The 23,999-nt window shown below is 57.1% G+C and overlaps 4 protein-coding genes across 4 annotated transcripts; 3 read left to right on the top strand and 1 right to left on the bottom strand.

Moving 5' to 3' along the window:
* Positions 1-57: 57 nt before the first annotated feature.
* Positions 58-11,691, top strand: RAB5C (RAB5C, member RAS oncogene family). The gene is made up of 6 exons (XM_063403873.1): positions 58-196; positions 7,965-8,208; positions 9,229-9,380; positions 9,686-9,808; positions 10,517-10,610; positions 10,990-11,691. The coding sequence occupies exons 2-6, from the start codon at positions 8,043-8,045 to the stop codon at positions 11,103-11,105; spliced, it is 651 nt and encodes a 216-aa protein (XP_063259943.1). The 5' UTR covers positions 58-196; positions 7,965-8,042; the 3' UTR covers positions 11,106-11,691.
* A 2,230-nt stretch (positions 11,692-13,921) lies between these two features.
* On the bottom strand, positions 13,922-14,726 carry LOC134553788 (heat shock protein 30C-like). The gene has a single exon (XM_063403871.1). It carries the CDS (start codon positions 14,654-14,656, stop codon positions 14,072-14,074), a length of 585 nt encoding a protein of 194 aa, XP_063259941.1. The 5' UTR covers positions 14,657-14,726; the 3' UTR covers positions 13,922-14,071.
* A 61-nt stretch (positions 14,727-14,787) lies between these two features.
* Positions 14,788-16,918, top strand: LOC134553791 (heat shock protein 30C-like). The gene has a single exon (XM_063403874.1). The coding sequence runs from the start codon at positions 15,759-15,761 to the stop codon at positions 16,365-16,367; it is 609 nt and encodes a 202-aa protein (XP_063259944.1). The 5' UTR covers positions 14,788-15,758; the 3' UTR covers positions 16,368-16,918.
* Positions 16,919-17,172: 254 nt separating this feature from the next.
* KAT2A (lysine acetyltransferase 2A) lies at positions 17,173-23,866 on the top strand. The gene is made up of 18 exons (XM_063403840.1): positions 17,173-17,649; positions 18,233-18,356; positions 18,475-18,620; positions 18,996-19,085; positions 19,230-19,411; positions 19,664-19,855; positions 19,944-20,050; positions 20,210-20,317; positions 20,403-20,539; positions 20,673-20,881; positions 20,952-21,078; positions 21,325-21,435; positions 21,511-21,654; positions 21,910-22,024; positions 22,108-22,144; positions 22,254-22,317; positions 22,515-22,599; positions 22,824-23,866. The coding sequence occupies exons 1-18, from the start codon at positions 17,422-17,424 to the stop codon at positions 23,015-23,017; spliced, it is 2,400 nt and encodes a 799-aa protein (XP_063259910.1). The 5' UTR covers positions 17,173-17,421; the 3' UTR covers positions 23,018-23,866.
* Positions 23,867-23,999: the final 133 nt, after the last annotated feature.

Here is a 23,999-nt window from a genome sequence, read left to right as displayed (position 1 = left end):
ACTTCCGCACACGGGGGCGGGGCGTCCCAAAGGGCGTGGCATGGGTGGGGCGGGGGCGGGTGATTGGCAGCCGTGTCCGCCTCTGGCCGGCGAGCGAGGGGCGGAAGGGGTGGTCGGGTCCGGAAGCGGAACGGGTAAAGGCGGAAGTGAGGGCCGGGGCCTGCGAGACGCACCGGCGGGAGCGGCGCTGCGGGCGGTGAGTGGGGTCGCGGCCGTTCGTTTCGCCCCGAGGTAGCCGGGCCCGGCCCGAGGGTGTGAACCTGTTCCCCAGGATCTCGCCCGGCCGAGGGCGGCAGCCGGGCCCCGCCGCTTCGGGGGCCCCGTGGCGGGAGTGGAGCGGGGGCTCGGTGGCGCCGCTGTGCCGGGCGGGGCGATGCTGGGGCTGGACCGGACGGGCGCTGCCGCCGGCGGGGCGGGGGCTCTGGGCGGCCGCGTTCCCTCCCTTCTCGCCGTGCGCCGGCCTAGCGGGGCCCTGCGTGTCTTGCGAGGCGGGGGAGCGGCGCTGCCTCGGGGCACCGGCGGCCCCGGCCTGCTGGTACCGGGGTGCGCTGAGCGGTAACGGGAGAGGAGCCGCGTCCCGGCGGCGCTGTGGGTGCTCGGGTCGGGCTCCTCCGCGCTGGCTGTGAGCAAGAGCGGCCCGCGGGGCAGCGGGAGCGAGCACCTGCAGCCGGTACCGTGTGATGGTCCCGGGGCTGTGCCCCAGCTCCCGCCTCTCGCAGCCGTGGCTGACTGGGAGTTCAATGGGATTGGGGAAGGCGTGGTGCCGGGACAGAAGGGGTTTTCGTGGTGGGATCATGTTTTGTAGCAGTTGCTCAGCCTCTGAGGTAGGAATAGAAACTCCAGGAGCTGGGAAGCCCGGCTGGGTTCCTGGGAACTGCTGAAATGAGGGAGGTGGCTTGGTTTGCTGCAAATGAGCTCCAGGGGAGACTGTCCTGGGTCACCACCGGTGCTAAACACAGCCTTGTGCCCCCCAAGGACTCTTGTGAAGGAAAACCCGTGGTGCTGTAGGGCCCTGAGCACGGCCCGCGGGCTGCAAGGACATTGTGTGGCTTGTCTGTAAGGGAACCTCGAGCAAGGCTGTCCTCGGATCTCCACCACAGTGGGGGAGACCCTGGTGTGTGAGCTGGGAGTGTGATGGGTGTGGGATTGCAGGTGGGAGTGGGAGCAACAGGTTTGCCCTGCTAAATCCTGGGGAAACTGCTGGGCCCTCATTCCTGGTGATGCTCAAGATGCTGACAGAGCTCCTGGGGCTGGGCAGGGGCTGTGAGTGCTGCTGTGACCTGCAAGGAGCCCAGCCCAGCCCTGACCCCGGTCCAGCTGACCTTTAGTTGCTGCCCTCAGATGTGGCTGTTGGAGCTCTGACCTTGGCTGTTTTCAATCCTGTGAGGAAGTTGGAGAGGAGAATATGTCGATGGACTATTTTAAGTCTGGTGTGGAACAACTTGCATCTGCTATTCTTAGCTTTTTGTGTGGAGGGTCAGCACACTTGAGCTGCCCTGTTTACAGCCTGACATGGGGCCTGTGCTCTGCTGGGGCTCCTGAGCCTTCTCTGAGCCTTGGCTGGGGCCAAAAAAAGCAAACTCAGTCCAGTTGTCTTGACATGCCGTGCAGTCTGAGTGAGCTTCCTGGAAATACCCACTAATGTCCATTACTGCCTTGAGTCTGGAAGTCTTTTACATTTCTTTTCAGCTCACCTGGATAATAAGGTGAAAGAAAAGGGCTAAGAGTTCAGGATAGTACCTGTAGGCAGCTACAAGACAATGTTGATCTCGATGCATTCTTGGAGTGAGGCAAGCAGGTAAAGCAGGAGCCTGGCTGGATGTGGGAGGTCAAGGACAGGAATGTTTGGGGTCATAGCTGGCTCTCAGTGTTGAAATCACCTCAGACCCCTCATGAATCACAGCAGTTTACTGGACCAGTCAATACCTTCAGACCAAAAATCTGCTTCTGTGGTATCCTTCTCTCCAAAGATGCTCTGGCTGGTTTAGCTGACATTTGGTTGCAGGTTGTGCAGGCAGTGTGGGGTCCCTGTAGTAAATAGGTGCTGATGCCTCTTCAGGTGATGGAACAACCCAGGCAAGATGAGATGGACTCCTGGAGAGGGTTTGAGTTATTGGAGAGCATAAGAGAAAGGCTGGCTTGGCACGTGGATATGAATACAGTAAAATAAAACATTTATCTAGTTTTGCATTGGAAGAGTACACTTTGCTTTCCTGTGAAACCAGTGATGTGTTGGGCAGTGTGTAAAGGAACTGGTGATGTGTTTGTGCTTGGCCAAACCGAATTGTTGTGCTGAGACGTGGCATTACCTTCATCACAAAAAAGCTCTTATGCATCTCAACAAGGATCAGTTTGAGGGTTGTTCTAGGCCCTGCAGGTCATCAGCTCTGCATCCAAACTTCTTCAGTGCTGCACAGTTAGTGAATGGTGGTCACGGCATCTCCCTGAGGAGGGAGGGGGAGGGAATGCCGAGCACTTTCAGACACAGGAAATGAAATGGGAACGCTTCTAATGAAATGGGTGTAGCCCAGAGTATTCCTGTCAGCAGACTTAAAGGAGGATAGAATGTAGAAATGTTGGAGTCAGCTGTTTTCTTCCCTTGGGGTATGAAGTTTGCAGCCTCTTATGCAAGTCCTGAGAAGTTGTCGGAATAACACTGAGAACACTTTAGACACTGGCCAGAAACAGGGCACCTTCCTGGATGTGACAGTATTGGGGAATAAAAATAAAATTCATCTGAGTTCTGGGGGGAAATGCTGTCCTCCCCTGGAGCACAGGGATGAGCTGCTGGAACAACCCTGCATAAACAGATAAGAAAACACTGGTTTTCATGTTTGCTTTGGTTTGGTAGTGCTCCAAATAAGGAGCTGCTCGAGGCAGGAGATCTTTGTGCAGTCTGGGAAAGATATTCTGAAGGTCACAGATTCCTTGCAGTGCAGGTGGCAGTTTGCTGCTTTGCATTGCTGATGTTGCCTTTTTGTGAGTGAATAGTGGGTGCTATCCAGGGCAGGTGTTGCTGAGTGCCTGCTCAAAGGGAAGCTGTGTCTGTTGGGGGCATCTGAACAGGAGTCAGTGTCAGGAACAGGATTTAAACAACCTTGGCTGAAGAATTAAAACCTTGGTGCTTTTGTTCCATTTGAGTCAGTCTAGGCTGCATCTCCAGCCTTCTGTGCCAAGGATAACTGAAAGTGGGTGAGGGCTCCAAGAGGGAGCTACTGTGGGACAGGGAGCTAGTGGGCAGAGATGGGAGATGAAGGGGATGTAAAACTCTTCCACAGAAGTCTGTGCTGGAGGGATTGTCACAGCAGGGTGGTGGCCTTGAAATCTCTGAGGATAGAGTTGTTTTGGAAAAGCTGCTTTGGAAAACAGCTGGCTGCTGGGGCTGATCCAGAGGCCATGGATGTGCAAATCTCAGGAAACAGATGTGTGTATCAGCAGCATGAGAGGGAGCTGCTATTAATTCAAGTCTGCAGCTGAATGAGTAGTTAAGCTTTTGAATGGAAATCCTATTTACCTCTAAATTAAGATGAATGTGTCCAAGTCTCTGTGAGCCTTGGACATGGGACTGCACAGAGAGGTTACGTTAGTCATAGCCATAGGAGTGCTGCTGAAACTGCTGAGTTGATTTGGGTCTGTGAATCTGCACTTCAGGGCTGTAGTGCAGCTCCTGCCAGCTGAAGTTGAGAGCAGCAGCACAGTCCAGAGCAGTTCCTGAACTCCAGATTGCATCCTTGCTGATCCGGGCACTGAGGGCTCTTTCTCTGGGGAGGGAAAAGGTAGGAAGGTAGAGTACTGAAACTCATAAAACTTGATGGGACTGAGGTCTGTAGGTGAGTGTTTCCTGGTTCATCTCCTCTGTAGCAGCTGGGTCTGTTCCTCCTTTCTCTGCAGCCTGGACCCTCCTGCAGTCAGGCTCAGGAAGTTTGTTCTTATTAATCATATTGATGAGTTGGGATATTAAGCTGTGCCAGCCTGGGCTGCTGTGCTCTGTGTGCGGCTCAGGTGGGATCCACACTTTCTGCTGGTGCTTCTCATGGAAGTTGCTCCTGATTCCATGTCCTGGAGTTGACTGTGCAGCCCTGGGCCAGCTGCCCGTGCAGTGTGAGGTGAAGCAAAACCACTGGGTAACTTCAGGGCTTCCTTTGCCAAGGAATTCATGTAACACTGTCAGCTATTTAACGAGATAAATACTTCACTGGGGCTTTTGTCTTGAGTATTTTGGTTCTAAGCCAACAAATCCCCAGTGAAGCAACTCCTTGCATAGCTGAGAGCAGCAGCAGTCCTTTGGGTAACCAGAGTCTTCAGGATTGGGTTTCTAAATATCCTCAGCTTTCAGTGTAGTCCTTGCTGCTGGGTGAACATAGGGCAAAAATATCAGATTCTCTAACTTCTGACACCTTAAATGAGCAGCTTCCCTGAGGTGGGGTCTCCTGCAGGGGTGAACATGGGGATCTGACAGTAATTCCCCTGTGAAGATTTGTGTTCTTGTCCTGGGTAGGTTTGTTTGAAATGGACTCTGGTGCTATTTCCCAACATCCTGAGATATCTGGAGAATGGTCTTGCACTTGGGCAGGCATGGCATGTGTTTTCTCATTCAGATTCTTAAATTCACTCAGATTCTTAAATTTAATATTCCTGGCTGTGTACAGCCCCCTCCAGCAAACCCTGGCAGGCAGAGGAGGGGTTGGAGGAGCACAAACTTCAGAAGTGATAGCCCTGGAGCTCTCACTTATGGGACAGCATCAGGAATTGGTACTTGACTTTGATCTCAAAGCCAACAAGAAACTATGTTAAGAGTTCATAATAAAAAAATCGGTGCTTTTGCTGTGGGATGCAGAGCTCCTGTGTGTGCTTCAGTGAGCAGGAGGTGGGTAGGGCAGGTAAACAAACCAGCATGAGGATTTTTGTGGGTCTTGTGATCTCCCAAGCACTGGCTTTCACTAGTTAAAAGAAACTAGTAAGAAAATTAATGCTGCTTAATCTTGATTACGAGTACCCCACCATGCCCTTCCTTTTCATGGCCTTGACGGCCTGAATTAGCATGGCAGGCTGGGACAAGCTGGGACTTCAGCTGCTTTCCCTTGTCTGTGATATTGCTGTGGTTATTTTGGTCTGCCTGACCCATGGCTCGAGTGTCAGTGCCAGGGTCCTCGTGGGGAGCAGGAAGGGGTGAATGCCCAGTTCTCTGCTGGGAGAATGAACAGCTCCCCAAGCACCCGAAATGGCTTCATTCAGCAGGAAGCACTCCCTGTTCTTCAAGTTAGTGTCCACTGGTGGGTGCAGGCTGATCCAGCACAGGTTCAGGCTGTGTAGTTGAGCTGCCTGTTCCCTCTGCAGAGCTGAGTTCTGTCTGACTGGAATCCTCAAACATGTTGGCATTGGCAGAAGGTGCCTGTCCTGCTACGGAGCATTGGTGGGCACTTCCTCAGTTATTTGTTTCTCCTGTGACCATCAGCTGGTCACCCAGGTCTTGGGTGTGTCCTTAGCCCAAGGCTACCAGTCACCAGTTAGGGTCTCTCAATTCCACTCAAATGTCTGAAAGATATGGCAACTTCTCATGTGATGAAGCCATATAATCTTGTATTGAAGCCTCAAACCACCCTTAGATTATGATCTGCTTCTCCAAAACTGAAGCAGACAAGGCTCTGGCTGCTGCCCTGCCTGCACTACCAGTGGCTGTCCACAGTGAGCTCAACATAGATGTGCTCACCTAATTCTGTTGGAGTTTATGTAGCACGACCAGATGGCAAAATGCATCAAGATCTGTGAAATATAGGTCAGGCTAAGACTTGAGGATGTCAACAAGCTCATTTCCTTGTTTTGCTCTGGGAATCACCGCTATCAGATTTCGGGAGGCCGTAACTCAGGCACTCTGTGATTCACACAGTGTTTGTGCAGAATGTTGGTCTGGAGCAGCAGTGGAGCTGATAGACTGCCCAGGGAGTTATAAATACAAGGTTAAACCAAAGCTGTTCCCTTGCAAGCTCTGTTTAGAGGGGAAGCTCCAAAAGGTGGAAATCTCTTCAGGCTAGTAGAGATGCAGAGCTCCTGCTGAGCCTCTTGAAGCTGGCAGTGACCAAGCTGCTCCTGGCCAGAGCAACCAACGCTGCTCCCTCATCATCCAGCAAAGCCAGTTGTTGATTTGTTTCATATCAAGCTTTCTCATCCTATCAAACAGTGTTTGCCCTTCCTCAAAAGATGGAGGGGAGTCCTGACCATGCTACGTGCAAGGGCCCAGCTCTGAATTACAATATCTTCACTGGGCTCAGAGCAATGGCTTCACAGCTCTGGCTCCTGAATCATCCCACAGCACTCAGAAGTTTTCCTCCTTGGTTTCTGTCCTACCTGCCAGCTCTGGTGACTGGTACTGGCTTGACAGCTGGTGCCTGACTGCCTCCTGGTCAGAGCAATTTGAGGTGAGATGTCTCTAGGTCAGTGTATGCTCAAGTGCTTCATGTTGTGTAAGCTGCTGATGTTCTCCAGCTGCTGGCACTCACAGGCTCCAGAGTAGCTCTGAAATGGCTGGAGGTTCCCTATCAAACTGTGGGGTTGTTTAAACTTATGGCATAGTTAAAGTAACCTCAAGCAGTCACAGCTGGACAGGCCTTTCCCTGGAAAGCAGCTGTTTGAAGCTCTTCTGTGTGCTCAGTGGGCTTGAGCCTTGTTCATAGGACTCTCTACTCCAGTTCAACCTGTTTTAAACTTCTTATTCATGGATATCTATTATTTGCTGGGAAAACGGAGGATGTACACAGAGTTTCTTTGGGAATACTCTCTGGACAAGGAGAAATTGGCTTTTGGGGCATTTTCTTTCAGCAAACAGCCTGCATTAGGAGAGTAGAAGGGAAAGTGGTGATCCAGAGCAGATGCAATCAGCTGTAGCATTTATCATCCACAGGGAAGTGGGAGTTGTGAAGGGTACAGGAAATGTGCCTAAATCTGTAACTGTGTACTTGGAAAGCATTCCTGTTCTCTGCAGGCAGCAGAGCTTAGTGCTTAGGGAGGCGCTGAGATTCACTTGTGGGTAACTCAGGATGCAAATCAGCTTGTCCTGCTGTTCCTGCCGTGGTTTTGTGCTTCTGCAACACTCAGGAGGCTGGTGCTGGGGACTGGTGGGCAGTGCTGATCCCAGGGGATGCTGTCTGTTCATGCTGCCTTTGAACAGTCCATGTGAGGAACGTGGCCATAGCCTGATGACCTGGAATGCTGTGGGATAAGGGTGCTGAGGCACTGGGATGGGTGTGGGAAGCATTAGGTGCTGTCTGTGCTTGGATCAGGCTGGGTGGTGATTCCTGGAGGGGGAGCTGCTGTCCGTTTCTGAGGGGACAGCCTGTGCCCAGAGAGCAGCTCCTGCCAGGTGCCTTTCTGAGGTGGTGCCCTCCCTGTAGGGGAGGCCACCCTTGGGCCTGCTGGGAGGTGCAGAATGTTGTGGTGCAAGTGCCTCAGGACAAACAGACAGCTCTAGAAACTCCTTTTGTCCAAATGCCTCGTGACCTCCTGCCTCTGTGGCACTGGGATGGCTCTGTTTAGCATTGATAGTCTGAAGCTGCTTCCTTGTGAACTGAGGAGAGGAGGAGGGGGCTAAAGGTCAACCTCAGTTACCTCTGTGGACTGAGTAATTGCTGTTTGAATAGACAAAGCTCTAATAACACCCATTGTGTGCTGGGTGCTCCTTACCTGCCTCACCCCGGCAAGGTGTGTGTAACATCCATACAGGGGGGAAGTGCTGGAGGGCCCACTGGTGGGGAGGAGAGCTTGTTTTACCATTGCCTCTTTTCCAGGGAGGCTCTGCAGACTGAGATCCTGCTGCAGGAGCTGCTGCCTGACAGGAACTGCTGATAACTTTCCAATGTGGCAAGGAACCACCACCAGTCTGTGCTGATGGTGGCTGCAGATCAAACCACCCTCTAGAACTGGTGCAGCTGGTCCCTGAGCGCGTCACTAACTCTGACCTCCTCTTCCAGTTGCAACCTGCCTACAGGTGGATCCAGTGCAGCACCTGCAGCATCCTTAGCTCTCGGCACTCCTGCACTTAGACCACAATGGCAGGTCGAGGTGGAGCTGCCCGACCGAATGGACCAGCTGCTGGGAACAAAATCTGCCAGTTTAAACTTGTTCTCTTGGGCGAGTCGGCGGTGGGGAAGTCCAGCCTGGTCCTGCGCTTCGTGAAGGGGCAGTTCCACGAGTACCAGGAGAGCACAATTGGAGGTGAGTGCCAGCTCCAGATGCCTGTGGCCAGGAGGTGCTGACCTTGCTGGGGCAGTCTGGGGTGTCAGAAGCAAGACTGGCTATTTCAGTCTGGGCTGGGATTTTTTTGCTATAAATAGAGCCAAACAGTTAATGCTTTAACTCTTGGTTCACAATTTGTTGGTGTAATGATCAGCACAGCAGAGAATAACGCTATGGCAACCCCACACATTGCCTCTGAGGCTTTGTTTCCAGTGCCTCAGCTCCAGCTTCTAATTGGAGCTGAGGCCTTCAGTTTGGTTTATAGCCCTTAATTATCTTTTCAGACCATACCTGGGATTTTGGGGCTGTTTCTAGCCTGATACTGTTAACGACTTTGACAGTGCTTTCAGGTCTAGTAGTTTATTAGCTTGAAATCATTAGCACAGTGTCACCAATCAACCAAAGGCTGGTTGGCATGTGGATCTCTGAGCAGCAGTACTGGGGGGGTGTCCTGAGAAAGGCTTGAGGTGTCCCTCTCTGACCCCTGCAGGGAGTAAGCACAGCTGAAAGTGTGCAAGCAGGGCCTAATTCTCCTCTGTGGAGGGCAGTGCTCTGCCTTAGTCCGTATCTGAGCCCTGTGCCTTTGTGCTGAGTGTAACACATGGTGTGAGACCCACTGGGACAAGAAAACAACCAGTTACTAAACTGGGGAGTGTGGTGTAAGTGGGCTGAGTTTGGTGCCGTTGTTGGTGCTCCCCAGGTGTGACTGTGGTGGTGCCACAACTGGACTGTGTGATCCCTGCCAGGGGCTGCTGGGAGAGTCTGCCAGTGTTTGCTCCAGGGGTTGGCCACTGCCTGGGGCCTCTGGGCCACCTTCCTGTCACTGTGTGATGGTTCTTGGTTCCTGTGAGCAGGGAGTGTGACACAGCAGAGCTGCAGCTGCCACTGGCCTCCCCAGGGCTCAGCTTGCTCCCGTGTGGCAGCAGAGCTGCTCTGAGCTGCTGTGCTGGCTCTGGGCCCTGTCCTGCTGGAGCTGAGGCAAACCCCCTTCTCTTGCAGCTGCCTTCCTAACACAGACAGTGTGTCTGGATGACACAACGGTGAAGTTTGAGATCTGGGACACGGCGGGGCAGGAGCGATACCACAGCCTGGCCCCCATGTACTACCGGGGGGCTCAGGCAGCCATCGTGGTCTACGACATCACCAACACAGTGAGTGTGGGCAGGGCTGGGGGGCTGCCAGGAGGCTCCCGGGGGGCTGCCAGGAGGCTCCTGGGGCCCTGGAGCACGTCTGGGTCAGAGCCCTGCAGGTACCTGGCTGTGGGTGCCAAGTTCTTGAAAACTGCTCATGGCTTCTTCCTCAGCTCCGGCCAAGGCTGTGAGCTGATAAAGGATCCTGCTGCCAAGTGCTGCAGAGGCAGAACACTTCTCACAGGAAAGCCTTGTTCTAATCATATCTGCCCTGTGGATTCCTACATAGCTGCCCTTCCTGACTGCTGCCTCCTGTTTGTTTCCAGGACACATTTGTACGAGCCAAGAACTGGGTGAAAGAGTTGCAGAGGCAGGCTAGCCCCAATATTGTAATTGCACTAGCAGGAAACAAGGCAGACCTTGCTAACAAGAGAGCTGTGGACTTCCAGGTGAGTGAGAATCCAGAGAAGTTGTTACCCAAGCAGGTCAGGAAAGCATCTTTTTGCTTTAGTGAGGGAGATGGCAGTTATGTAAAATATACTTTGAGGGAGAATGAAAGTGAGGTTTTGTGCTGAGGACTGCAGGATGCCACTGAGCAGGGTCTGTGCCCTGCCCTTTCCTTGCTTCTGTCACAGCACATGTGCTGTGGTGAAAGTCCTGGTGAAAGCGGAGGAACAGGAGGCCCACAAAGCACAAACTTCTGTCCTCAGCCTCCTTTGCTGCCTTACTCATGTGGGGATGTCTGCAGGGTGTGAAACAGCATCTTCTGGGTACGAGACACATGAGGAATCATTCCTAGCTTGTTCTCTGCTCTTCACAGCTCTTACCTCATCTGGGGCAAGCACTCAGGAGAGGTTCTTAGCCAGCCCTCACACAGGATTGCTTGTGGTGCCCTTGCAATGGGTGACACACTCCCAGGTGCTGTGTGTGCGTGTTGCTCAGCCAGGCTGTGGGACACTGGCTGTGCAGGGCTGCTCCTGGAGCATGTCCTGGGTTGTCCAGGCCAGGTGGAGGCAGGGACAGGGGAGGGAATTTCTGGCCCAAGTTGGGGCAGCATTTCTCCAGCAGTTAGTGTGTTGGCAAGTGAAGTGCGTGAACTCTGCTTGAGCCTCCTGGCAGGCAGGCTGCCTTTAGCACTCTGATGTGATTGTTTGTAGGATGCACAAACATATGCAGATGACAACAGCTTGCTGTTCATGGAGACGTCAGCGAAGACAGCGATGAATGTGAATGAAATCTTCATGGCAATAGGTATGGACTGTGTGTAGCTCTGAGCACCAGCACTGCAGCCCAGGAGGGTCCTGTGTCAGCCAGGGCTGGTGGCTCTTACTGGGGCAGGTGTCTGGTTTGCCACACTGGTGTGATTGGTCATTGCCTGGGTGTGTGGAGCCTTAGCCTTGCAAAGCTGATTCCCTGTGTCTGGGATGGTGATGGAGATGGGAGCAGGTCTGATACCAGCCAGAGCTGAAGACGGGTTGGTTTGGCATGCAGTGCAATCTGCATGTTAGTCCTGTCCCAAACTGTTGGTGATGAGGGCTCAGGCTGGAGCAGGCTGAACCCAGCCTGGGGTGTGCAGTGGGAGGAGATTTACCTCTCCCGAGGACCCTGCTAACATCCTGTTCCTTTCTAGCCAAGAAACTGCCAAAAAATGAACCCCAGAATGCTCCTGGTGGCCCAGGCAGGAATCGGGTGGTGGACCTTCAGGAGAGCAGCCAGCCGAGCAGAAGCCAGTGCTGCAGCAACTGAGCAGCTGCTGCGGCCCGCGAGCCTTGGAGGAGGTGACTGGAACCCACGCTAACGATCGCACTTACCGTAGGGCGGCTGCTGCCGGCGCCGCCGTGATTCTCCATCCCTTTCTGATCATAGGCTGGAGGGAGTTCTTCCACCTGCACCTTTCTGTACAAATACTAATTCAATTCTAAGTCTTAAGTCACTTTTTTAATATATGAACTTCTGCTCTTCCCTCTTCCTGGTGGTGGTGGATGCAGGACCTGGTGTCTGCCCAGCCAGCGTGGCCGTCCCGCAGGTGAGGCCAGCAGCACCCAGGTCCCACAGCACTGTAGTTCACTATGGGAAACAAAGGGATATTGGAACACGTGTTTAAAGTTCCCTGTCTGTAAGAGCTGAGGCTGATCCCGTATGATGCGCCCAGAACAACCACTAAACTGTAGCATTAGAGACAAACTCCGGCTCTTGGGCCACTTATTGACCAAATCAATGATGAGTATTTGGGGTGGGGCAGAGGGAAGCAAAACTGGTTTCTTCTGTATTTTGTATTGTATGTTTCTCCATGTAACCAATCAGTATCTTGTCAATATAGTACATCCAACGAGCTGCCTGTTGTCTTTCTTTGTGTTGGACTCCAGCATGCCAACTCTTCTTTTCTCTCGGTTCTGTCGTAATGCACTAATCCTGTTGCAACTTTTGCAAAAAAATCTTGTATAGAAATTTGTCCTTTTCTTGATGGTTGTGATGCCACTAATATTGTTAACCCTGCTCTGGTGGGAATACACAAGGTTTACTGATGTACAGAGGTGGGGTGGGGGAAACCTTGGGTAACCTGTCGCTGGGAATGACATGTATTGCAAAAGCCTGTAATTCCACAAAGAATGAAGGGAGGTATTAAATGGCTTCTGTTGCCAGACTCTAACTGATGTTGGCTGCTGCCTAGTGCCTAATGCAGTGTCTTATACATCCTGGTATTTAAGAGGAACTGTTGACTTAGTCTTCATCACAAACTTCAGTTTTGTGTGATTAAAACAAAATTTTTATAAACCTATCATAACAACAATGTTCATGTTTCTTAATGCAGCAGGGACTGGACCCGAGCACAGCAGTTCTGGTGGAGGCTGAGCTGTGCTGGGCTGCTCCTGGTGTGTCCCACACCTTGGTAGAGAAATGGGGCCCTTCCTTCCTGAGGAGGGAGAAATGGGGCTCCTGAGCTCGGGCTGTGCAGCTGCTGTCCTCACAGTGATGCTGCTGGTGTTCACTTGGCTCCAGTGTGCTCGAGGAAGCTTGAGGGAATCTGTGGGAATTATTCCTTGCTTGATACTTCAGGGGAAACTCTACAATGCAAGTTGGGAGGAGGTGAGGGAAAAGTGTGTGGAGGAGCTCTGCTCTGCAGTGGGACAGGCTTGGGATGGTGCTCCAGAATTCCTGAACACAATGCCTCTGTCCCTGGAGCACGGTGGCCTTGGAAGATGCTGCTCTCCTGTCACTGCTGCATGGACTATGAGACCCCAGCACCCTGGGACACCTGGAGTCAATATGGAAGGAGGAGCAGCCCCTTGCAGCTCCATCCCTACCGTGTGTGCTGCTGGCAGCACTGTCCGTGCTCAGGAGAGGCTGTGGATGGAGATGTGCTGCACTTGGAACCCCTTGGCCTCCTCAGGTGAGGGGCTGTGAGAGGCTCAGTCACAGCTGTGAATAGAGTTGTATGAACAGCCTTGGTGTGTGTGCCCTTCATCTTCTATCCAAATTCTCAGTGCCTCTTCCTCATGCTGCGTTGCCTTAAAATCCTGGAAGCAGCAAGGGGCTGGAGTGATTTGGTGATGGAGTGCTTGGGATCATGCTTGAACCTGGGCTGCCTTTGGGGTGTGGGCTTCAATGGCCCCCACTACGCCTCATTTGTGTGGTGCTGTTTGTGCCTGGGCTGCGTAGCTGCTGGTGGTGCTCAGAATCTCTGTGGCACCACCCAGTGCTTACAGTGTGGGGTTGACTGATGCTGGTGGTTTGCCCAGGCAGCCAGTTTGGAGAAGAGCTTCCCTGATCCCACTCAGAATACTCTAGTGGGCACTCTGTGCAGTGCTGTTGCCATCTGCTGGCTCCTCTCCCTAGGTGCCTGGTCTCTTCCCAGATCTGGGCTTTCTGTGAAGGCATCTGTGATGCCCTAAGGAGGGTCTTGCTGCTTGCCACAGCAGGTGCTCAGGGGCTCAGTATCAAGGCTGGGGACCTGTTGCTGATGTGTCTGGGCACTGGGCTGTCTGATCTCAGGGCAGCTTTAGCACAAACAGGCGTTGCTGCCTGCATACCTGCTGCCTGCCCACACACCTGCTGCCTGCCCGGGCCTGAGCGCGGTGTTTGTGGTGGTTACGCACCGCGCCCGGGGTTGGGCTTTTCCCTCCCTGCTGCTGGGAATGCAGGGTGGACTCCAGCAGCCCCTTGCCAAGCTGGGAAGGGGAAAGTGTGAGTATAACAATCTCACACCACAATCAGCCAGGCAGCCCAATGCAGTTCCCTCCCTGTTTTGTGGGGATGGGTACTGGCTGAGGCTGTGGGGCTGGAGATGATCCTGACAGCAGTGTGAGGGAGGGTGAGGGCACCCCTGCTGCTCCTGTACAGGTGAGTGGGACTGCTCTTCCTGCCTGTCTCCATCCCTTAGCAGCACCGTGCTCCCAGATCCCCTCCCCTCCCTCACAGAACCCTCTGGGTCTGCTGCCTGGCCCCATTTTTGTGCTTCCCCGAGAAGCAAGAGAGATCCTTCCCTCTCTGTAGATCCTACTCTGGCACCAAGAGTTGGGCACAGCATCCCCATCAATCAACACCCAGAGAACACAAAAAGATTCAATGCAAAACTATTTTTATTGGATACAAAAACATTCCAGTATAGTGAAAAAAAAATGACATCATTGCTGATGAAGCTTGTCAGGGCTTAAACCCGAGACTTGCTCCCGTCTGCTCCGGTCCTGCCGTGGCCATCGGGTCCCATCCTGTTACACCTGGGCTTTGTTGGTGGCTCCCTCCTCAGAAGCTGGTCTGGTCTGTGGGGCAGCAGGGCTGACCTGGATGGGCACGTTCCTCTCGGGAGCGGCCGGCAGTGCCAGCTTGGGCGCCTCGATGCGCAGCTGCCCATCCTTGGACAGGGAGCAGGTCAGTGCCTCGGCGTCCACCTCCTCGGGCACGTCCCACTCCCGCTTCAGCACCTCGTACTTGTAGGAGAAGGAGCCCTTCTCATCGACGTTCTGCGTCTCCTTCTGCCCCACCAGCACCACCTTCCTGCCCACCACCTTCACCGACAGCTGCTCGGGAGTGAAGTTCTTGACGTCCTGGCAGACAGAGAAGCCGTCCCCAGAGCCCTGGGTCAGGGTGGTGCTGGTGCTCGGGGCGCGCTCCGCGGCGATGGCTCCGTGGTTGCTCAGGAGCTGCTCGAAGCTGCTCATGAACTCCCGAGCTTTCTCCATCTCCTGCTGCAGCTCGGTGAAGATGGTCTCCGCGTGTGGCCAGAGGGTCCTCACTGTGCCCAGCCGGCTGGCCAGGGAGCTGGAGGCGAATGGTGCGAGGTGCATTCGGCAAAGCATCGCTGCTGCTGCTGCTGCTGCTGCTGCTGCTTCTGTCCCGTTTCCAGTGGGCTGGAAGCGTTCTGCCCCGCCGCTGCCGCCGGAGGCTTTTATACCCGTTCCCGGGAGGCGTGGCCTTGTCCCGCACATTACGTCACCCTCGGGAGAAGAGCTCAGCTCTTTCCAGCCCGTTCCAGCTCATTCTTCTTACTCATCCGTGAGGAGAGGCAGCGCTGACGTCGTGCCCGGCATACCTTCGCCCTGACTCTCACAGCTCTGCTCTCCTGGCTTATAATTAGCAGCATCACCTCAGCCTCCGAGCGGGATGCCTGAGCCGCCCTTGCCAAAAATCTGTGCCCTTTGCGTTTCCCAAGCATGGAGTGAGTGTGGGCTCGTCTCTGCCCTGCCTCCCCCCAGGTTCGGCTGTGGTGCTTTTCCCCCTCTCTGTGCCCAGAGAGGTCCCCTCAGGCGAGACCAGAAGTCATCCCTTAGGTCCATGCCCAGGTGGGGTGCACAGTGGGGTGCTGAGGGGTCAGGACAGTGATACAAAGGAATTTAAGGATTGATTAAGGATTGATTAAGGGTAGCTGAAATGTACATCCTTCCACAAAACAACAGGATGGGGGTGGCCAACAGGGAGGGGGGTCCCAGAAAGTGCAGGGAGTGCGTGGCAGCAGATGAAGTGGGACATGTACTTTAGGGGTGGGACTAGTTCCCCCTGTATTGGCAGAAGTGATGAGCTCCTGGCACAGTAGAGCCCGGCTCCACCGAGGCCCCGGGGCCAGGGAAGGGCTCTAGCCCCCCGGCCATGGCCCCACAGGCCCTGCTGCATCACGATGGCTCTGCAGAAACCTGAGCTCCCAGCACTGACCGCGGCTCCCTATTTGTGGCATGTGACTTGTCCCCAGAAACAGGCGCTGCTATTTTGGCTGGTGGATAATCAGCCTCTCAAAAATAGGCGATGGCTCCAGGAGGGTGCGTGGGGAGAGAGCGTTCTGGAAGGGACACACCCCTGGGCAGGGGAGAATAAAATCCGCTGCTCTCCTGCCCCAGCCCAGCACCGCTCCGGCCACTGCACCGAGCAGAGCTGCAGCACAACCAGGAGCACTCGTTGGGAGCAGAGATGTTTTGCCGGCTGCACTTCATGCCTCCCATGTCCAGCTCGCTGTTCCCGTGGGTGGGACCTGTCCGCACCCTCTGGCCACATCCAGGCACCCTCTTCGCCGAGCTGGAGCGGGAGATGCGGCTGGAGATGGAGAGGGCTCGGGAGTTCATGAGCAGCGTGGAGCAGTACCTGACCACTGGGACCAGCCCCGGGCGCCTCGGCATCACCGCAGACCGTGCATCGAGCGCCAGCGCAGCCCTGACCCAGGGCTCTGGGGACGGCTTCTCTGTCTGCCAGGACGTGAAGGACTTTGCGCCCGAGCAGCTGTCGGTGAAGGTGGTGGGCAGGAAGGTGGTGCTGGTGGGGCAGAAGGAGACGCAGAGCACAGACGAGAAGGGCTCCTTCTCCTACAAGTACGAGGTGCTGAAGCGGGAGTGGGACGTGCCCGAGGAGGTGGATGCCGAGGCGCTGACCTGCTCCCTGTCCAAGGATGGGCAGCTGCGCATCGAGGCGCCCAAGCTGGCACTGCCGGCCGCTCCCGAGAGGAACGTGCCCATCCAGATGGGGCCAGCGGTGGCACAGGCAGCTGGCAGCGCTGAGGAGGGAGCCGAGCGGGCCAAGGCGTGAAGAGGAGCAACGGGGACCAGGCTGAGCCTGGCTACGGGGGCAGCTGCTGGCCGCAGAGCGGGGCCGTGCTGGGACTGCAGGACGGCCCGGGGTGGGGGGTGTCTGCCCAAAACATGCACTTTTTTTGATATGTAATAAATATTCCTAACTTTTATTTGTGTGGTTTTGGTATTTCTGGTCTTGCCCAGCCCTGTGTTTTGCAATGCACCTGCCTGTGCCCACGCAGCACGACGACAGGGTGGGGAACGGGGTTGTGCTGGCACCGGGCATGTCCCTGGCACATCTCCCCAGCTCTGCCCTGGCACAGGAGGTTGGGCGAGGGGCTCCAGCTCATGTGCAGCACTGAGAACCGCCGGGAGGTCCTGAGCATCCCCCTGGGTAACCTTCGGACAATTGGCTCCCGTCTTCGGGACGGTGCTGGAACATTCCTGTGCGGTGTCCGCGTCCCCGTGCCGTGCCGCCCCCGCCAGTGCTAGCACCTTCCAGGCGCTGCCCGCAGCTCCGAGCACCAGCCGGACGCTAAGCCGCGCCCCGCACGGCGAGAGCGGGCGCGGCCCGTCCTCACTGACCGTGCGGGCGGAGCCGGTGCATTGGCTCCGTGCCGGCCGCCGGCCGCGCTCGGTGCCGGCCGAGAGAAGGCGGAGGGCGGGTCACACTCCGCATTTGGAGAGGAGGGCGTGGCCACGCTCCATATTTGCGGCAGTCCGCGGAGTACGGAGCGCGCTGGGCGCCGCCGGCCCGGCAGCGGTACAGGTTACCGGAGAGGTGGGAGGGCTCCTCCGGGCACCGACGGCTCGGCATCGCCCCGTGAGGGGCTGTCGGGGTGGGTCGTCATGACCGGACCTCGATGCTTTGTGGACGGTTCACGTCACCCGCTGTCCCGAACGGGAGAAGAGCTCCTGCTCGAGATTGCGGGTGAGGTGAACCGGTCCCGGGAGCGCCGTCCCGGGAGCACCGGCCGCACCCCCGCCACCGCCGCCACCACCGGGGACTACAGCTCCCGGCGTTCCCGGCGCGCAGGCGCAGTGAGCGCGGGGCGCACGCCGGGCCCGGCATGGCGGAGCCGGAGGCCGCGCAGCCCGGGCGGCCCCCGCCGGGCCCGGGCACGGGAACGGCGGCGGCGGCCGGGGCGAGCGGGGTGACGGCTGGAGGAGCGGGATCCAGCGACCCGGCACGGCCCGGGCTGAGCCAGCAGCAGCGGGCGAGCCAGCGCAAGGCGCAGGTGCGGGGGTTCCCCCGCGGGAAGAAGCTGGAGAAGCTGGGGGTCTTCTCGGCTTGCAAGGTGGGGACAGCGGCAGCGGGAGCGCAGGGAGGGCGGGAGATGGGCTGCGAGGCTGGGCACGAACGGGAGATGCGAGTACGGGCATGGGTGGGGGGTGCAGGAGGGGGTGCAGGGGATACGGGAGTGGGGGTTCGGTGCTGTGCATGGGTGGGGGATGAAGGGCGAGGGTGCTGACCTGAGTGGGGGATGCAGGAGGGAGTTGCAAGGGCGTTTGTGGGTGTAGGAGGGGAATTCAGAGGATGCAGGAGGATGAGTGCAAGGAATACGTGGACAAAGGATGTGGGATTGGGTACTGGGATGTACACGGGGTGCAGGATGGGGAGTCTGGGCTGAGTGCAGGAAGAGAGTGCTCAGTTATGCAGGGGAGGTGCAGGGATGTCACTGGTCAGGGGCTGCAGAGTCCTGGGGGTGCACAGGAGAGGGGGGGGATGGTGGGTGATGCAGGATGAGGGCTGAGAAAAGCTGGGCTGGGGGAAAAGGGTAGGTGGGAGCCAGGGAAATCCTTTGACCAAAGAAGGTGACAGCCTCAGTGCGTTGGCATTGCATGGGCTACTGCAAGAACCACTCCTGTCCCTCATCCCAGGCCAACGACGCCTGCAAATGCAATGGCTGGAAGAATCCCAACCCCCCCACGGCCCCTCGCATGGACCTGCAGCAGCCGGTGACCAACCTGAGCGAGCCGTGCCGGAGCTGTGGCCACGCCCTGGGTAACTCCCGCGGGAGCTCCTGGCCAGGGCGGGCAGTGCTGCTCCATCCCTCGGTGCTGCTCCATCCCTCGGTGCTGCTCCATCCCTGGGGCTCACCGTGGCTTTCTCCCCGGCACAGCCGACCACGTGTCCCACCTGGAGAATGTCTCAGAGGAGGAGATCAACCGACTGCTGGGCATGGTGGTGGATGTGGAGAACCTCTTCATGTCAGTGCACAAGGAGGAGGACACGGACACCAAGCAGGTGTATTTCTACCTGTTCAAGGTGCGTCTGGGGCTGTGCATGTATCACTGCCTCACTCATGGGGGTCCTGTGCAGAGTCTCTGGTCCCAGTGGGGGAGTGGGAGCTGCTGTCCTACTGTTTGTGTTCTGTTGGAGCTGGTGCTGAAGCTGGGGCTGTGAACCCACAGATATGGAACGCTGACTCTCTTCTGGAGTGTCTGCTCTCCTGCTCTCCTCCTTTAATTCCCTGGCGGGACAGTTTCTAGGGGATGAATGGCTGTGCTCCAAGGGCAACACCAGTGCCTTCCTGGCTGTAGAACTTGGAGCAGCCCCATGGCAGCGTTCAGCCACCTCCACCATTCCTGGAGCATGCGGTTCCTGGGACTCTTTTGACCGTGTCTGATGGTGTCTTTGTAGCTGCTGCGGAAGTGCATCCTGCAGATGAGCCAGCCTGTGGTCGAGGGGTCGCTGGGGAGCCCCCCCTTTGAGAAACCAAACATTGAGCAGGTGAGGCTGCTGTCAGGCTCGTGCACTGCCCCGATGACTTGTCCTGTGTTCTGCTCTTGCACGGACCCCTCAGTCTCTGGGAGGCAGCATGGAAGAACCCAGAGCAGCCCCTGGCACCCTCCCACTGTCCCATCCTCTCCCCAGGGCGTCCTGAATTTTGTGCAGTACAAGTTCAGCCACTTGCCACCCAAGGAGCGCCAGACCATGTATGAGCTCTCCAAGATGTTCCTGCTGTGCCTCAACTACTGGAAGCTGGAGACACCGTCCCAGTTCCGTCAGCGCTCCCAGAATGACGATGTGGCCACCTACAAGGTCAACTACACCAGGTGAGGGCCGGGGACCACTGAGCCAACCACCCTAGGGTCTAACTCCTGGGACTTTCCCCAGCTCTCCCAGGCTGTCAGTCCACTAGGAGAGCAGGCACCCAGTGGGGCCAACACTTCTAATTGTCAGCTGTGCCCTTTGTCCACCTGCTCTTCTTGCCCCTGCTCCCAGCAGCATTGTCCCAGGAGGGATGTGGTTGCTCTCTGGGGTCTCTGGTTCCAGCCCTGTCAGCAGAGCCCCTTCCTGTCCCCCAGGTGGCTGTGTTACTGCCATGTGCCTCAGAGCTGTGACAGCCTGCCCCGCTATGAGACCACCCACGTCTTCGGGCGCAGCCTCCTCAAGTCCATCTTCACGGTGACCCGCCGGCAGCTGCTGGAGAAGTTCCGGGTGGAGAAGGACAAGCTGGTGCCGGAGAAGCGGACACTGATCCTCACCCACTTCCCCAAGTAGGTGCCCAATGTGGAGATAGCTGCTGGAGCACTGAGGGGATCTTCCTTAGGGACGCTTGCATGCTGATGTGCCAGTCCCTTCCAGGTTCCTCTCCATGCTGGAGGAGGAGATCTACGGTGAGAACTCTCCAATCTGGGAGGCAGATTTCACAGTGCCAGCTGCAGAGGGTGCCCAGCTGGTGTCTCGCCCAGGTATTTCAGGAAGCAGCTCTCCCTGTTTGGGGTGTAGCATATCCCTGTAGCATAAAGGGTCAAGGTGTGGCTGAGCAGTGGCGCTGGCAGTGGCTGGGCTGCTGTGGCTGCTGTGACGAGGCATTTCCAGCAGTCATGGGCACCATGGGTCTGTTGCAGCTGCAGTCAGCACCGTCACCGTCCCCACCACTCCTCTCTTCAGCAAGAAGCTCAGCAGCAGCAGCTCAGCTGCCAGCCTGGATGCCAGCACCCCAGAGCCCCTGCCAGGTAAGGTCACATGAGCCCACACCAGAAAGCTGGCACTGTCTGTGGTCCCTCCCAGCGCTGATGTGCTGCTTTGCTGCCATCCCAGGAGAGAAGCGGAAGCTGCCTGAGAGCCTGACACTGGAGGATGCCAAGCGGATCCGTGTCATGGGAGACATCCCCATGGAGCTGGTGAACGAGGTCATGCTGACCATCACGGACCCTGCTGCCATGCTGGGCCCCGAGGTATGGGCTGCGGGTACCGGGGTGCCTCTGGTCCTTTCCAAAGCCCACAGAGCTGCTCCCCAGTGTGCCAGGGTGGAGTGGGGCTCCCCCAACAGAGGGTGTGCAGGGCCAGTGACCCCCCCCATGCCCCCAGACCAGTCTGCTGTCGGCCAACGCGGCGCGGGACGAGACGGCGCGGCTGGAGGAGCGGCGCGGCATCATCGAGTTCCACGTGATCGGCAACTCGCTCTCGCAGAAATCCAACAAGAAGATCCTGATGTGGCTGGTGGGGCTGCAGAACGTCTTCTCGCACCAGCTGCCCCGCATGCCCAAGGAGTACATCACTCGCCTCGTCTTTGACCCGTGCGTGGCCGGGGGGCGCGGGGGGGCCGCTGTCGGGGGCTCCCCTCACCCCCGGCCGTGCTGCCTGCAGGAAGCACAAGACCCTGGCACTGATCAAGGACGGACGAGTGATTGGGGGCATCTGCTTCCGCATGTTCCCTACTCAAGGCTTCACGGAGATTGTCTTCTGTGCTGTCACCTCCAATGAGCAAGTAAAGGTAAGAGCAGGGAGAAGGGAGGTGGGTTCACATGTGTGCCCCTCAAAGCCTGGTGTGGGCAGGATGGTCTCTCTTGCGTGGGGCTGCCCCCAGCCCATCGGGCAGCCAGACCTGCTTAGCACTGGCCAGCCCAAGCAGTGGTTGTTGCCCTGTGACCTCTTCCAGCTGCCATTTCCATGGGTGGGAGGGGTTGTTTATCCCAGCTGGGGCTGCCTGGGGGTCCCTGTCTCACGGTACTTCCCCAAGGGCTATGGGACGCACCTGATGAACCACCTGAAGGAGTACCACATCAAGCACAACATCCTCTACTTCCTCACCTATGCAGACGAGTACGCCATCGGCTACTTCAAAAAGCAGGTGGGCTCCTTTCCCTGGGAGCATCCCCCAGCTCTGCTGCACACCTGCCCCTTCCCACCTGCCCTTCTCTCCTAGGGCTTTTCCAAGGACATCAAGGTCCCCAAGAGCCGCTACCTGGGATACATCAAGGACTATGAGGGGGCGACCCTGATGGAGTGTGAGCTGAACCCCCGCATCCCCTACACTGAGCTTTCACACATCATCAAGAAGCAGAAAGAGGTATGGCCCAGAGTGGGCAGGAGGGTAGGTGAGTGCTGCCAGCCACCCCTCAAAGGCAGGGGAGAGGTGTGGGGCTGTGCTGGCCCTCAGAGCAGACTTGCAGGGCAGCAAGGTGGCACTGGTGGCATTGACACGGGCAGGGGTTGTCTCTGGCCCTGCACGGTGTGTTTGTGGGGTCCCACATCACAGTGTGGCTCCCTGGAGCATCCTGCAGCCCCCACTCATCTGCTGCCTTCCAACCCCCATTCCCTGCAGATCATCAAGAAGCTGATTGAGAGGAAACAGGCACAGATCCGCAAAGTTTACCCGGGCCTGACCTGCTTCAAGGAGGGTGTGAGGCAGATCCCCATCGAGAGCGTCCCTGGCATCCGTGAGTCCTGGCAGGGGTCTGGCACGAGGGCTCTGTCCTCCCTCTGCAGTGCAGATGTGGTGACACTGACACTTGTCTTCCAGGAGAAACAGGATGGAAACCACTGGGGAAGGAGAAGGGGTGAGTGCAGCAGCAGGGCTAGGGGCTCAGCTCAGGCTCTGCCTCAGTCTTGGCATTTTCCTGGCTCTGGAATGGAGAGAGGCTGATGGGCAATGGCTTTGTCGTGCAGGAAGGAGCTGAAGGACCCAGACCAGCTCTACAACATGCTGAAGAACCTCCTGGCCCAGATCAAGGTGTGGGCAGGAAAAGACCCTCCCTGTGGGGTGCCTGTCTGCCTCCTCAGAGCTGCCTCCCTTGGGATGGGCTGTACAGGGCTTTACCCTTGAGGACTGCTGGGGTGACCCAGGAGTGGGGCGAGCAGGACCCCTGGGTGAGGGATCAAACAAGGGTTGTGTGTTCATTGCTCCAACTGCCCCCCACTTCTCCCCAGACCCACCCCAGTGCGTGGCCCTTCATGGAGCCGGTGAAGAAGTCAGAGGCACCAGACTACTATGAAATCATCCGCTTCCCCATTGGTAGGTTGCTGTGTCCAGCCCCCAGGACAGGATTGCAGGAGAAGGGGCTGAGGACCCCACGTTAGTTGTGGGATTTGTGCCGGGGACTCATTTTTGGGTATGTGGGAGCCTTGGGATAGTCCAGAGTGAGAGCGGGATGAGTTGTGACCCATGGTCAGTGCCCAGCACAGTGGCTGGGGGATGCAGAGCCCTGGGGCAGGGCGCTGACCCTTCCCCACCTGCAGACCTGAAGACGATGACAGAGCGCCTGAAGAACCGCTACTATGTCACCAAGAAGCTGTTCATCGCCGACCTGCAGCGCATCATCACCAACTGCCGCGAGTACAACCCGCCCGACAGCGACTACTGCAAGTGTGCCAACACCCTCGAGAAGTTCTTCTACTTCAAGCTCAAGGAGGGGGGGCTCATCGATAAATAATGGGGGCTGGCCTAGACCTGCTGTGGCCCTCCTGTGGGAGGGACAGGGCTCCTGTGGGAGCCAGCCCCACTCTCTCTTTTGGTAGGAGCTGCTGGAGGGATTGGTGCTGCTGAGCAGCCTGGGGAGCTGGGCTTTCCTTCTTGGCGAGCTGCAGGGGCTGGGGGGCTGGTGCTTTTATCCCTGAGGTGCTCTGGCTGTCTCCCCTAGGGAATGGGGGTGAGGCTGGAGCTGCCTCATCACGGTCTGCCCGGGGCAGGGACAGCACTGAGCTCCTGCCTCTGGGGAGGGGGAGTCCCCTGACCCCTGTGCATCCCCCTATGTGGGATCGTGCCTTCTGCCCTGACTCCCTGTGACAGGGCAGGGGCACACAAGTGCTTTGGTTTCTGCTCCGTCCACACACAGGCAGCCCCTGCCCCTCACACTGAATGTACGGCGGGGTCAGCCCTGCGCTGCCCGCAGCGGTGCTGCTCCTGGGCTGGGGTCCTGCTGGGCAGGGGGCTCTGCCCTGCACACCCAGCTCCTGCTGCCTCTGCCAGCTCTTCCCTCCCCCCTGGGCAGGTCTGCCTTCCCTGCCTGTACATCCTCCCTGCCTGTTCCTGCTGCCAGCTGAGGGGTGGGGGGCTGCCAGCCCCAGTCCTGCCCCTCTGAGTGCCAGGGAGGACGGCTGCCCACTGCTGTGCTGGCCTCTGCTCCCTACTCTGCACTGGCTGGCAGCCACCTCTGCTCGGCTCCCCCATCCCTGTGCCCCCCACCCCTTTCTCTGCCCCCCACTCTCCCATTCCACTTGACTGGTGTTTGCATTGGTTTGTTTGTTTTGGTTTGTTTTTTTTAAATAAATGTCCTTGTGCAGCTCCAGCTCCATTCTTGGGGCTCACCCCAGCGTGCTAGGCAGGGGGACAAACTGGGGTGTTCTGGAGGGTGTTGGGGAGGGGAACAGGAACAGCTCGGGATGGGGAGTGTGAAGATCCCCGTGGATGGGGCA

Source organism: Prinia subflava, chromosome 8, assembly GCF_021018805.1.
Source record: "Prinia subflava isolate CZ2003 ecotype Zambia chromosome 8, Cam_Psub_1.2, whole genome shotgun sequence".
NCBI lineage: Eukaryota > Metazoa > Chordata > Aves > Passeriformes > Cisticolidae > Prinia > Prinia subflava.
This window is presented reverse-complemented; position numbering and strand designations above follow the sequence as displayed.